This window comes from Neolamprologus brichardi, chromosome 8 (assembly GCF_056152115.1).
Source record: "Neolamprologus brichardi isolate AB-2024 chromosome 8, ASM5615211v1, whole genome shotgun sequence".
NCBI lineage: Eukaryota > Metazoa > Chordata > Actinopteri > Cichliformes > Cichlidae > Neolamprologus > Neolamprologus brichardi.
In genome coordinates this window covers 27,362,501-27,377,355 of record NC_142111.1, presented here as the reverse complement: position 1 = coordinate 27,377,355, position 14,855 = coordinate 27,362,501, and the positions used below count along the sequence as shown (strand labels likewise).

General features: G+C 43.6%; 1 protein-coding gene across 1 annotated transcript in view; it reads right to left on the bottom strand.

The window, feature by feature from the left end:
* Window positions 1–997: 997 nt before the first annotated feature.
* The window catches only part of LOC118454362 (uncharacterized), a 23,824-nt gene continuing 9,966 nt past the window's right edge, over window positions 998–14,855 (bottom strand). The window contains exons 9-17 of the mRNA XM_087845029.1: window positions 14,831–14,855; window positions 13,812–13,952; window positions 13,042–13,347; window positions 12,688–12,969; window positions 2,174–2,479; window positions 1,809–2,101; window positions 1,412–1,763; window positions 1,171–1,253; window positions 998–1,084 (exon numbers count right to left, since the gene is read on the bottom strand). The exon at window positions 14,831–14,855 is cut by the window's right edge and continues 140 nt beyond it. Coding sequence (XP_087701155.1) covers window positions 1,031–1,084; window positions 1,171–1,253; window positions 1,412–1,763; window positions 1,809–2,101; window positions 2,174–2,479; window positions 12,688–12,969; window positions 13,042–13,347; window positions 13,812–13,952; window positions 14,831–14,855 — 1,842 coding nt within the window. The 3' untranslated portion in view covers window positions 998–1,030. The remainder of the gene's footprint in view (window positions 1,085–1,170; window positions 1,254–1,411; window positions 1,764–1,808; window positions 2,102–2,173; window positions 2,480–12,687; window positions 12,970–13,041; window positions 13,348–13,811; window positions 13,953–14,830) is intronic.

The following is a 14,855-nucleotide window of genomic DNA, read 5'->3' as shown; positions in this document are numbered from 1 at the left end:
CATCACAGCTGCCGGCAGCAGTTCCTCTCAGCTCTGCAGCTCCCAGTGAAGCGTTGGTTTCATGTCTGAGCTGAACCCGGATCTCAGATGGAGGAATGCTAACAAACGGTAAAGCTAACCTGGAGACCAACTGAACTGTGGAGAAAACAAACTCTAAAAACCAGATTCCAGCTCAGCAGGTGGATGATTCGCTAACAGACTCAATAGTGCTGGTTTATCCTGACTCTGCTTCAGTAGGTTTAAAGCACAGCGGCTGCAACTTGTGCACCTGCAGGAAGTAAACGTTGAAGGAAAAATGAGTATAGTGTTGAAGTATTTGTACTTGATTACTTCCCACCTCTGCCCTCCTCGAAACTCGGCCCAAACAGCTGATCAGAGTTGAACTTACTCTCATATGTTTCACTTGCATATTTGCAGGGTTAAAGCAGAGTTGATGTTATTCTGAACTCTTTGGAGTACTTCTCCAACCTTTGGATGTTTCTGCCTTCTGTTCTGATCCCACACTGTTTGGATCTGACTGTGACGAGTTGTCTAGTAATGATCACCGAGCAAACGGTGCTCCAACTGTACGACGAGGCCGTGTGGATTTATTCAGCTTTGTGCTGATGAGCGTAACCAGAACACCAGGGAGCACCTGGAGAAGAGTCGCCTCACACCGAGCTCGTGAGGAGACGGTTACGTTTACTGCAGAGTACCAGAGCATCTCTCAACCCTCCAGCTGGAAATGTTTTATTGAGGCTGATGCTGCAAAAGCTTTGCTGTGAGATGCTGATGGAGGACATCATCTTTATGACTCCTGGCTCTTACTTGTATGGACAAGTAAAAATTACATTAATATGTAAACTACAGACAAAGCACTGTAATCAAACACATAATCACAACCATCATGATAGTCATGACACAGCATAAGCAAAAGTATAAGTGATACTGTGTTTGCACTTCATGTTCACACTGTGGTGAAGGATGCAAACACTTCCTCCACCATGTGGAGGCGCTGCTGAGCTGCCTGCTTTTCTGGACACTGCCAGCTTTAACCATCCAGCTCCAGGTCCTCCTGTGGGCGGGGCTCCTGCCTCCCGGCGACCTGCAGAGACACAGCAGCACACAGGTGAGTGAGCGAGTCGCCGCTCTCTTCAAACATCCTCTGATCAGCAGACGTGTGCTCGGTACCTTATGGCTGAAACAGACGGCAGAGATGAAGAGCAGCAGGCTCAGCAGCAGCAGCAGCAGTCTGATGACAAACACTGTTGGATCTGATGAGACACATTCAGCGTCACATTAGATGTTAGGAGAACAACAGCTGGCATCAAACATCAGGTAGGCCCCGCCTACATCTCTGACTCCATCTGAGCCTACGTCAGGTGGGACCTGCTGCTGTTTCACACCTGAGCTCCACTCTGCTTCAGCTCACCTGAGACAGTGAGAGACAGCTGACGGCTCTCAGAGGAGAAGTTATGAGAAAACACAAAGACGTGATAAACACAGCTGTAGGTTCCTTGGTGGGCGGGCTCTGCAGCAGGGAACAGGAAGTGGGCAGAGTGATTGACAGCTGGCTGGGTGTAGTTGTTGGTGGTGTTGGAGGAGGTGAAGGTGAGCTGGAAAGAGCCTCCTGGGTACTGAGGGTGGATGGAGCAGCTGATGGTGAAGCTGGAGCCTTTTAACACCCAAGAAGACTCCTGCTGCCGGACCTGCCCGTCATTGGACGAGAAGGACGCTGAGATGATTGGCTGAACCAGCAGGTCTGTAAACAGAGAGATGATTGGCTGAACTTGACTCGACTCGTTCGATGTTAAACTGCGTTGGCTCACAGCAACTCTCTTACCTGAGCAGATGAGCTCCAGGACGGTGGATGACTGGGATGATGTGGCACACTCCCTCAGTGTAGATCCAGATTTAACACAGTCAGCTTTGATCTTCCACGTTGGTCCATCCAAGGATGCATTTCTGCTTCCTGTTAAAACAGCAGAGCCACAGTCCAGCTCTCTGCAGGCTACAGCTGCCGTCAGGGTCCAGCCTGAGGCCTCCACAGATCTCCACTCTCCTCGTCTCACCTCCAGTGTACCTGCACAGCGACTGGCTCCTCCCACCAACCTGACAGGCTCTGACAGAAAGCAGAGAGTCATCAGTCAAAGAACAAAGTGAGTTTGAACCAAAGCTTCAGCTCCTCTTCTACCTGAGCAGGTGAGTCCAGCAGCTTTGCCAGGTGAGCAGCTGCTTCTAGCTGAGCCTGAGCTTCTACAGTCCAGGAGAGCAGACTCATGGCCTCCACACTGGAACGCTCTGCTCCACACTGGAGCCTCCACTTCTCCATAGAGCGCCCCCTGGAGGAGCGAAGGAGGCCCACAGCCAAGCTCCCTGCAGACCACCTCTGCATCCTGCAGGTCAAAGTCATCTTCACACACTGAGGACCATCTCTGGTCAGACTTCACCTGCAGTCCGCCTGAACACAGACTGGAACCATTCAGCAGCCTGACCGAGTCTGCAGGAACAAAGACAGGCAAGAAAAAAAGCTTGAAAAGTAATAAAACTATAAAAGTACAAGTATTACATCATCAGTGGGCCAAAAAGGCCCAACCTGCTATGGGCCCCACATTTAAACTCATAGCAGTTTTCCCATCGTGGCCCCTCTGTCAGCCCACCCAGCTTGACAGATTATCTACACACATATTTGAATCTTGAATATTTGCTGAGCTGGATCAGACGTTTCTCATAAAGCCGGCTGTTAGGATCTCTCTGGTTTGGTCCTAGTGCTTTGATGTTTTGGTTACTTGCTATGTTTTTCTTTTTTTCTTTATTTACTCACAGTTTAAAATGTTGTTTCTTATCTAGTTCTGGTCTAAGTTTTGCTTATTTTGTATCCCTGCCTGTCCCTCCAGTCATGTCCCTGTCTTCTGTCCTCATCTTGCCCCTGTGGAAAAATCAATCCCGTCTTCATGTTTAGGTCCACACTGCCAGCCACACACTGACACACAACACCAACTTTATGCGACTGTAGTGAGAACATATTGGTTGAGGCCTCTGTCTTCAAATCCTATCTTTGAATCGTATTTCAGCTGCAACATGGAGAAGAACAGGGCCAAAGACAACTTGGGGATGGACGTGTTCCAGTATCATCATCCCTTCTCTCTTACTGCTGACACCGACTGTAAAGGTATGAAGTGATGTGGTCTGGTAGACAGACTGTTACTAGGGGGGTTAGGAGGTGGGTAACTTCAGTGGTTGGTGAAGCAAAACTTGGGGGCTTGATGGACATTGGAGAGGCCATGAGACAGACTTTTTGCTACGCTCAGAAATTCTGGAAAACTCCAACATGATTACTTTTTATTTAGAAACATTTTTATACAGCAAAAGGAAAGAAAAAACCCAGACAAACAAAATATTATGAGGTCATTGGAAGACAAATATATGCACATACATACATAAATACTATAGTATTGTAAGTTCTATGCATTAAATGCTGCCACAGTTTGTAGAGCTCCTTCCCAAGCCCCTCTGAATTCGCAGGGTAAAAGTCATACATCCCATCAATCTGATGTTTTCCACTATAGAAATAAAAAGACTTATAGTGGGAGGATCTTTACAAAGCCAGCGCGTTGTTATAGCCTTTTTCGCAGATGCCAAAAGAATTCTCCGGAGATAGACATCATCTGTAACTAAATCTTCTGCAAAACATCTCAGATACAATGATACAAATGTACAGCTCACATTAAATCCCAGTGCTTTATATATGCAAATATTTTAGGCCATTAACAAGATGTTGAATCATTATTAAAAATACCTTAAGGCTAGATTTGGTAGAAATGAGTTCTGGCTAAATATCAAAAATATTATCTTAATGCAGTTTTATTTTTGAGAGCTTGATAACTTACAACTGAAAAATCTGAACAGCAAACTGTTTTCTTTCTTTTAAATTCATCCATTTTACAAAATGTAAGGTTTTTACTTTAAACGTGAATATTCTCTGTGTGGCAGAGGTTTGGTCTACGGCTGCAGGGAAGGGGTGGTGCAGCAGGCTTGAGGAGCAGTGCCAGGGAGGCTGGAAGGGCAGCTGAAACCCATCCAGTAATCATGCTCTAAATTTTTCAGTGACAGAAGAGCTGCTGCAGCTAAGGCCCACTGGCCCCTTTCTCCCCGATCTGCCTCCCCAGGTTCTGGTGGCGGTAGGCGCTGCATGCGACCCACGTAGGGCCACACAGACACAGAGACAGAAGTGTTGGAGATGTGGGCGGCTGGGACACCTGTGACGGGAGTGTCCATTGAGGGAGGTGGGCTTGGCTTTCCGTATCACTGAGCCTCCAACGCTCTCTCCCAGGTCCAGGAGGAACATACAATGTTCCAGACATGGGCTGCATGAAGACCATGGTCCACCAAACCCTGGGTTAACCAACCTTGCTGGAGGTAGAATGGGTGGAGGTCAGATATGTGCATGGGGATGTTCAGAAATATGTCATAGTGCTGCTGCAGATAAAGTTTAAGGGCAAAACACATAGTGTAAAGGCTGCAGTTAGCTCACGCCTGTCTCTTAATTCTGGGGACAGATTGGCTGGAGTTTAATAACATTTTGGGACAGTGTGTGGGGGAAGCACTCAGCTTGTGCGGTGTGTAGTGTCTGTGCTGGACTCAGTGGTGACGCGGGGTGTCCAATGGTGACTCTGGGTTGGAGGAGATGGCAGGGCCTTCTCGTGAGGCCCCACCGGCTCCCATTAATCGTCACTACCATTAATGGGGGTCCCATTTGAGTGCATTGGGATGGACCTTATTGGGCAATTTCGATGGTGCACGTGGATATCACTTTGTATTAGTTCTGGTCAATTATGCATCTCTATATCTGAAGCAGTGCTGCTGTACACCATTTCTGCAAAGAGTGTAGCACAGGCACTGTTTCAGTGATCTCCTGAGTCGGCATTGTGAAAGAGATACTGACTGACCACATCGTTCATGTCTCACACACTTAAAGAACTGTACGAATTACTGGGCATTTCATCTGTTCAGACCAGTGTCTACCACCCTCAGACTGATGGAGTGACAGGTGGAGCAGCTGAATAAGTCTTTAAAATCCATGATTCGTAAGTCCATTCACAAGGATGAACCCAATCGGGATCTCTGGTTAGACCCTTGTTTGCAGCATGGGAGGTGCCCCAGAGCTCCACTGGGTTTTCTCTAATTTGAAATGGCCGGAAGCCACGGGGCTTATTGGACCTGATTGAAGAAAACTGGGAAGGTTATCACAAAAAAATTTGCTCCCGGTGCAGGAATGCCAGCAGTGCCTGTAGAACAGAGTGGCTAGACTCAAGCAATTTTCACCCAGAGATAAAGTGCTTGTATTACTCCCTTCTTCTAGCTCAAGGTTACTCGACAAGTGTTAAGGAGCCTCTGTGGTCACACAGCGAGTCGGTGATGTTGACTACGAGGGTGATTGTGATTACCATCTCACACAGCCCAAGGGAGCAGATGTTGCTGTACAGCAGCAGCGGTTTGCAGATGTGTTCTACCCCTTGCCTGGCCATACCAATCGCACAGAGCACTATTTCGAAACGCACCCAGGTGTGATGTTGCGTTCAAAGCCCAATCGGTTGCCTGAACATAAAAGGCAAATTGTTCAGAGAAAATTGTCTGAAATGTTGAGTAATAGAAGAGTTGCACAGCGTGTGGTGTAGCCCCATAGTTCTTGTGATTAACCCTCATAATGTCCTCCCGATTTTCATACACCTGGGGTGATCAGGGGTCAAAAATGTCCCCACTTCATTTGAGTGTTTTTTAAAGTATAAAGTATAAATTGTCAATCAATTCAGTGTTACACCTTAGTTTTACTTAAGACCAACACATTAACACAAAATTTACCCAACATTTTACATTTTAGGGCCACCACACCTTGTTTACAAAAAATACACCCTGTTTTTAAGCGAAAATAAAACAAGAAAATTAAATATTTAATTGTTTAGATAATTTTGACTATCTGACTAACTACAGAGTGCTATATGTTGAACTTCAGTGAGAATTTTTTTTTTGAACCATTTAAATTTTTTAAATGGCAGCACATAATCACACCTGGGGTGCTCAGGGGTCAAAAATGTCCCCACTTCATTTGACTGTTTTTTAAAATATAAAGTATAAATTGTCAATCAATTCAGTGTTACACCTTAGTTTTACTTAAGACCAACACACTAACACATAATTTACCCAACATTTTACATTTTAGGGCCACCACACCTTGTTTACATAAAGTACACTGTGTTTTTAAGTGGAAATAAAACAAGAAAATAAAATATTTAATTGTTTAGCTAATTTTGACTATTTGTCTAACTAAAGAATGCTGTATGTTGAACTTTAGTGAGAAAGTTTTTTTTCAAGCGTTTATAAATTTTAAATGGCAGCACATAATCACACCTGTGGTCCTCAGGGGTCAAAAATGTCCCCACTTCATTTGACTGTTTTTTCAAGTATAAAGTATAAATTGTCAATCAAGTCAGTGTTACACCTTAGTTTTACTTAAGACCAACACATTAACACAAAATTTACCCAATATTTTACATTTTAGGGCCACCACACCTTGTTTATAAAAAATACACCCTGTTTTTAAGCGAAAATAAAACAGGAAAATTAAATATTTAATTGTTTCTATAATTTTGACTATCTGACTAACTACAGAGTGCTGTATGTTGAACTTCAGTGAGAATTTTTTTTTTGAAGCATTTATAAATTTTTTAAATGGCAGCACATAATCACACCTGTGGTCCTCAGGGGTCAAAAATGTCCCCACTTCATTTGACTGTTTTTTCAAGTATAAAGTATAAATTGTCAATCAATTCAGTGTTACATCTTAGTTTTACTTAAGACCAACACATTAACACATAATTTACCCAACATTTTACATTTTAGGGCCACCACACCTTGTTTATAAAAAATACACTGTGTTTTTGAGCAAAAACAAATTGAGAAAATAAAATATTTAATTGTTTAGATAATTTTGACTATCTGACTAACTACAGAGTGCTGTATGTTGAACTTTAGTGAGAAAGTTTTTTTTGAAGCATTTATAAATTTTATATGGCAGCACATAATCACACCTGTGGTCCTCAGGGGTCAAAAATGTCCCCATCTGGTTTGATTGATACTTAATTAATATGAAGTCGATTTTTCCCCCACTTTTAATTAAAACTTAATTCAAACATTTTTAAACATTTTTTTTATTCCATTTCAAATTTAAGTCTGATAAAAACCTCATAAAAAGGAATTTTTTCTTTGTTTTCGGGTAAAAAATAAATTAAATCATCAGTTATCGTGATTATCGTTTCACAACCAGAGTCGGTTGCTTTAACAGATGATCACAGACGGGTTTATGTCAAAGTTAATTTAGAAAGCTGTTTTTAAACTACTTCAAGTTTTTTTACTGGCAGCAAATAATCACATCTGTTGTCCTCTGGGCTCAAAAATGACCCCGTTTGCTTTGACTGTTTATAAAGCAAGAAGTATAAAATATCATCCATCTCTGTGTTTCAAGGTTTTATTCAACTTTATTCCAACTCGTTACCTGACAGTTTTCTATATTTTGGCATGGTGGGAACACCAGGGCATGGGGTCTGAGTAAAGGCAAACTTTCACGAGGACAAAGACGTGTCCATATTTGACACAAGCACGTTTGAGCACGTTTGTGTCATGAACGATGATCATCTATTGTGTCTTTATCAAGAAATTATATCCTTTTTGTGCTTCTATAATTAATCTTGTGTCACCTTTAAAACTTCTCTACCAGACTCAGGATGTCATAAACTGGCCGTAGCGACTCTACTGGATGCACGGCAGTAAGAATCAACACACCCACATACGCCTACAGCTGCATTCGATCCATTTTTCTTCCTCTCTCGTTGTCCCTCCTTTTTTGTCATTGAGTTGGCTGCAGAGCAGCTCATCTGCTGATTGGATGGTTGTTGGTTCAATCTCTGTGTGCTCTAGTCTGGAGTTCTTACCAAGGTGTCCTTGGGCAAGTTACTGAACCCCAACTTGGTCTCTGATGCATCCATTGGCATGTAAACGTTCAAAGGCAGAATACAAGCAGAATACACTGTGTGTAATGCTTTCAGTACTCGAGTAGAAAAGCAACTGAAGGAGTATGGGACCTGGCACATGTGCTTGGACTGTGGTAGATCGTCTTTCTCTGAGGCACATGAGAGACTCATGCATCGTCTGACACTGGGAAGGATAGAAGACCAGATCAATGTTTCCTCACATTACTGCAAATACTCCTCTGTCTCAGCTGACTCCTCTTTCCTGCTTGATTCTTTGTCTTCATCATAATTGAAATGAAAGATGTGTAGTCCTCTGACACATCTTCTATTTCAGTTTCACATTCTGAAAATTCAAGAAACTTCAAGAAGCCCAGTCACTTTCTTTCCAAGCTTCTCAGACTACCATGTCCTGGAGGCCTGAGAACCTACTTGAACATAGTTCAGATTCTTCATCACTTTTCTTCACTTCATAGCCTTCTTCCACTTCTGCAGGTGGGTGATGTGCTTTTTCAGAGAAAGGGTAACATGTGCTCTAAATATTAGCTATATTTTCATTATCTTCTAACCCTGGATCTTCCTGAACATTGATTCTTCCTCCTCATTATACTAGAGGACAATATGTGCTTTGTCCTGCTGGTCATTGCTTTGCACAACATGGTAAAAAAACGGAAGAAAAAAAAATTTAAGACGGACTTTTGCAAGATCTCGCAAAACAAACTCGGGATCTCGCAAAACAAACTCGGGATCTCGCAAAACAAATTCGGGATCTCGCAAAAGTTTTGCGAGATCTCGCAAAAGTTTTAGCCGCATTCTTCCCATTAGCTCGAAGCTAACGGGAGGTCGAGACCTACTACAGCCGGGAGGAACACCGCTTTCCCGGCACATCGTGCCTCGTGCGGCTAAAACGTTTGCGAGATGTATTCTTATAACTGTTACCTTTTTCTTTTACCCCTGGCTATTTGTGTTCATGTTTTGTTGTTTTGTATACTTCATCTGTTCGTATGTTGCATACTCATTGTTTGTTAAATAAAGTTAAAAAAAAAAAAAAAAAAAAAGGAGGGAAAAAAAATGGAGGGAAAAAAAAAAACAAACTTTTGCGAGATCCCGAGTTTGTTTTGCGAGATCTCGCAAAAGTTTTGCAAGATCTCGCAAAAGTTTTGCGAGATCCCGAGTTAGTTTTGCGAGATCTCGCAAAACTTTTGCGAGATCCCGAGTTAGTTTTGCGAGATCTTGCAAAACTTTTGCGAGATCTCGCAAAAGTCCGTCTTAATTTTTTTTTCTCCCATGTCCCCTGCGGGGCTCCGTACAATACGAAGCACTTTGATGCGACTGTTGTTGTGATTCGGTGCTGTGTAAATAAACTTTCATTGAGTATAGAGCACCTGCCTCCTCATTGTGCTGCCTGTTGTTGTTGTTGTTGTGGTTGTTATGACCTTTGCTTGACCCCACACATCAGTGATCCAAGATCAAAGATGTTTGAAAGCAGTATATTGTGAAAATACGGCTCTTTGCAACACTTTGTACTTTGGGGTCATTTTTGACCCCTGAGGACAGCAGGTGTTATAAAATCCAATAAAAACCCCATAAATAAATCAAATTACTTAAAACTTATTCCAATCACGCATAGTATAGTAATGAATAACTTCTGTTATTTTCAGACCATTTAATGAATAAAAAACACATTTTTGATAGCAAAAGATTTCTTTAGAGGACAAAAATGACCCATGGACAGCACAAGGGTTAAAAAAGGATGGGTCTATACGGTTCTGTGTCGACCACGGCAAGGTGAGCGAGGTATCAAAGTTAGATGTTTATTTCATGCCCTGATTTGACAAGCTGGACCCGTTAAGCAAGACTCGGTTTTTCACAACACTCGATTTAACCAAGGGCTACTGGCAGATTCCCTTGTTTCCAGTGTCTAAGGAAAAACCGTCCTTCTCCATTTCGTAGGGTTTGTGCCCGTTTGTCATCTTTCCATTTGGCTTGTTCGGAACCACAACAACTTTCAGCTCTTTGCACCCCTTTAAATTCAAGGTGGTCCATAGGCCAAGCTGGTAGTAGCAGATTTTCTCTCCCACTTGCCGGGGTGCTCCCTGGCCTCAGTTGGACGGCGGGGGTGTATGGCGGAGGTTTGGTCTACGGGTCCGTTGCAGGGAAGGGGTGGTGCAGCACGCTTGAGGGGTAGTGCCACAGAGGCTGGCAGGACACCTGAAACCCATCCAGTAATCATGCTCCAAGCAGAGTGGAGACAGCTGGAAATCTGTCTGGTCGTGGACTGAAACGACAGAGCTGAAACTAAACTCTTGTTGTAAACAAGAGCTGGGGCTTCCATACAGCACCTGCATGTGGATCAACAGCTTCCTCTCAGGCCACAGACAGAGAGTCAGAGTTGGCCATCACACATCCTCAGCCCTGAGCCTCAGCACTGGCTCACCCCAGGGCTGTGTGCTCAGTCCACTGCTCTACACATGCACTCATGTCCACCAGAGCAACATCTTTGTGAAATTTGCAGACGACACCACCGTGGTGGGGCTCATTTCCAGGGGTGACGAGTCTTACAGAGACGAGGTGGAGCAGCTGTCATTATGGTGTAAGGCCAATAACCTCCTCCTCAACACTTCAAAAACCAAAGAACTCATAATAGACTTCAGAAGGAAAAAGGCAGAGATCCAACCACTATTCATTAACGGGGACTGTGTAGGAAGGGTGCCAAGCTTCCGCTTCCTGGGAGTCAACATAGAGGAGAACCTTTCCTGGTGCGAACACCTCCAAGCTGCTGAAATGGGCCCAACAGAGACTGTACTTCCTGAGAATTCTCAGGAGGAATAACATCACACTGGAGCTGTGTCCCAAAACGTAGGCTGCATCCTTCGGAGGACCCGGCCTTCGCGGTCGACGTGTGCCGGGTCCTTCGAAGACTGAGAAGGCCGGAAGTGCGAGGCTGTGAAATGTGACGGTCTCGCCTTCAGATTTGTGTCACCGCTGTCTCGGTGAAGTGTAATAAACTCGGCCGTCTGCTCCTTGCTATCTAAAATATAACAGGACACTGGCGTAAACTCTCGACCGTCTCACACTTTGATGTTTGACGTTTATTCAGCTGTGTGAAAATCCCGGAGGAACCCACCCGAGGGATTAATAAGGTTTTATTTAATCTAATAACTTTAATCTCAGCCAAACCGATTTACTCAGGAACAAATAAAACACAGAAAAAAGCCAAACAATAACATTTTTAAGTTATCCGAGTGACTTATATATCATGTTTAACCTGAGTAGTGAAAGACAACGGGGATCTGAAAACGATGAAGCCGGGAGTCCGCTGCTCTCGCCGGCTCAAGTGGCCATTGAACCCCCCGGCTAGCTATCGAGCTGGTGGGTAACAGACGTCTCGAAACAGTTGGAGCACTTTTGTAAATATGCGATATCTTGATAAACGAGCAGATATTTGATGTTTACACAGCTACTTTCTTGCCTGAAAATATGTTAAAAGTTTATTTTGTGACCCAGAAAGATTAATAAGAGTAATTTTAAAACTCAGTAGTGGCCGCCATTGTTGAAAACTGAAACTGGCTGGGCCGCGCTATGAATTCTGGGATATGGTGGGCCACGAAGGACACACCCGACCCATCCTTCAAATTCGGGGAAATGAAGGACGCATTCTTCTACAGAGCCACCATTGAGAGTGTACTAACCTATTGCATATGCATCTGGTACACTAGCTGCACAGTGGCTCAGAGGAAAGCACTCCAAGGCGCCCAAAAGATCACTGGCTGCCCCCTCCCCACACTGGAAGATCTACGCAACAGCCGCTGTCTTAAAAATGCCCAAAACACCATAAAAGATTCCTCACGTCCTGGCCACTCCCTGTTTAAACTGTTGGCCTCAGGCAGACGGTGCAGAGCAATCAGTGTAAGGACTCAAACACAGCTTTTATCCAACTGCAGTAACACGTCTGAATGCAAAAAAAATGCCAATCACGCCACTCTTGTATTAATCTATGCGCTGACTGAAGCATGTGTGTGGGGATGTATGTGAATGTTTGTTGATGCCTCTTATTAGCACTTCAAGTATTCTATTTATTTTATTTATTGAGTTTTATTGTTTTATTTATATTTTGATATCGTTAGGGATGATGCAATGATCGGGGACCATTTTTAATTTCGTTGTACCTGTGACAATGACAATAAAGATTCTGATTCTAAGTAAAAGCATCAGAAACACAGTGAATGCTGAAGGTCGTGATTGGGGTTCACACTGAACTGCTAAACTGGAAACATTTTATGTTGTTCAGATGAATAATTGAACTCATTGTTCAGTGAGTTTTATTTCATTTTATGAGTTTTAAAATTGTTTACACAGCATCAGCATTTGAAGAATTAACTTAAATAAGTCAACATAAGATTTGCATCATCACAAGCAATGAAACCATGAAAAACACTCAAAACTTTCACGTTTCATTATTCAGCTTCAACTGCAACTGAATTATACTTTACAAACAAACCAAAAAGGCCTTCTTAACACAATCAGCTCAACAATGCTGGACTCAGGACCGTCAGATTACAGTGTCTCTACCAAACGAGGAGACCAGGAACACATCCAGTGAACTTCTACCACGGTCACTGTCACAGAGGAGACAGGTAACGAGAAACTTCACCATCCTAGATGATGTCTGTGACAGACTTACCTGAACAGGTGATATCCAGGGTGGAGGAAGAGCGATCTGCTGATGCGCACTCTTTCAGAGCATATCCAGCCTGAACACAGTGTGACTCCATCCACCACACCGATCTCCGTGAAGAACTCTGTGTATTTCCTACAGAAACAGCAGAACCACAGTTCATCTGTCCACAGACAGCAGCTGCATCCTTCAGGTTCCAGATATCCATCGCCACTGGTCTCCACTCTCCTCGTCTCACCTCCAGTGTACCTGCACAGCGACTGGCTCCTCCCACCAACCTGACAGGCTCTGACAGAAAGCAGAGAGTCATCAGTCAAAGAACAAAGTGAGTTTGAACCAAAGCTGCAGCTCCTCTTCTACCTGAGCAGGTGAGTCCAGCAGCTTTGCCAGGTGAGCAGCTGCTTCTAGCTGAGCCTGAGCTTCTACAGTCCAGGAGAGCAGACTCATGGCCTCCACACTGGAACTCTCTGCTCCACACTGGAGCCTCCACTTCTCCATAGAGCGCCCCCTGGAGGAGCGAAGGAGGCCCACAGCCAAGCTCCCTGCAGACCACCTCTGCATCCTGCAGGTCAAAGTCATCTTCACACACTGAGGACCATCTCTGGTTAGACTTCACCTGCAGTCCGCCTGAACACAGACTGGAACCATTCAGCAGCCTGACCGAGTCTGCAGAGATCAGAGAAATCAAACAGCGATCCAATAAAACACTGAAACACAAAGTAAATGTTTCTTTTGTAGCACAGTCTTGGGAACATGCAAAAGGACACCATGGTGCAGTTTCACTGTGAAAAAAAGGAGGCTGTACACCCTTAAAGTCAGGCGGTTACCTTATGCACATTTCCTTCTTTTCTCAAATTTAAAGAACCTGATGGTTTCCTGTTCCTGGTTCTGCTGTGAGTTAGTTTGCAGTCAGTCACACCTGCCCATGACTAGTAACAGAAAAAAATAGCTACTGGAAACTCAGCCTAGAGCTTTTTGGCTGGATCACACTGATGCCAATGTTGCCTTCAAATGCATGGAGCCAAATACTTGTCCCATTGCCTCGCCCTGTTTAGACTAATTCTAACATCAGTAGACCAGTATCATTCGAATATGCAGCGTTGTAATGGAGGAATAGTTTTTTTACTTACCTAAACTTTCAACACTTTTAAAGACGTCGATAATGAGTTCGCCGACAATGTCCTGGAGAGTGTCAAAATCTTCGACTATGTAAATTTTATTGTGATCAGAGTTGATCAACTTCAGTTGAGTCTCATCGACGCTTCCAACACCTGAAAGACAAAAGTGTCAGTACTGTTGCTTAACATGTGAGCTATATGGCTTTGTCATATTTGGAACCAGTGTCCTGCAGACAGGTTGGACTCAGTTCTACTCTGGGCAGGGGTTCGTATACTTGCATGGTTAGAGTAGAAAAATTATGGATTGTTTATAGAATTATTGTTTTATTTTAATGTATACATGATGCGAATGTGCTCATAAACAAGGTGGCGCTCTGTGTTTTGAGGCTTGAGAGCTTCATTCAGCGCTATTGTGTGGATTGCACCATGCTTACATACACATGATACTGGTTAGAATAGTCTCTGGGTCAGGAAGTCCAAACGAGATGCCCTGAACTGGGCCTTAGAATCAGCAGAAGAATAATGGATAATATTAGATAATCAAGGCTATGCAGGGTGTGTGTTGTGTGTCTGTCTTTCTGATTCCAGGAGAAGCAGATACAAGGCGAGGTCAGAAGGAAGCGGGGAGGACTGACCACAGTCACAGTATATAAGCTGTGCAGCCCGTGTCAGGGTTATCTTTGGTGTGAGGCAGACTGTTGTATCACACTGGGCTCCGGCACTGTAAACTTGTAATTCCAACAGCTGAAGCAAATTAAATCTTACTGTTTGGAACAGTTTTAGGTAAGTTTTTAAAGGTTTTTAGCATTAAAATAGGCTTTGCTCCAAGTTTCAGGCAGGGTTCATGACCCTGTTTGGAACTGGTTTTGGGACTGGGAAATAAGCTGGTAGAGGGGGCCGACCATCAAGATGTTACTGGAGTTTAGACTTTCAGATTTAGTTAAAGGGGTTTAAATCACTTTTTTCATTAACTATTTTTAGAACACTTTTTAATGGTTAAGACTTAATAGAAAAAAAATACAATTATTCACCAATAACAAAGACTTCAATGCCGCT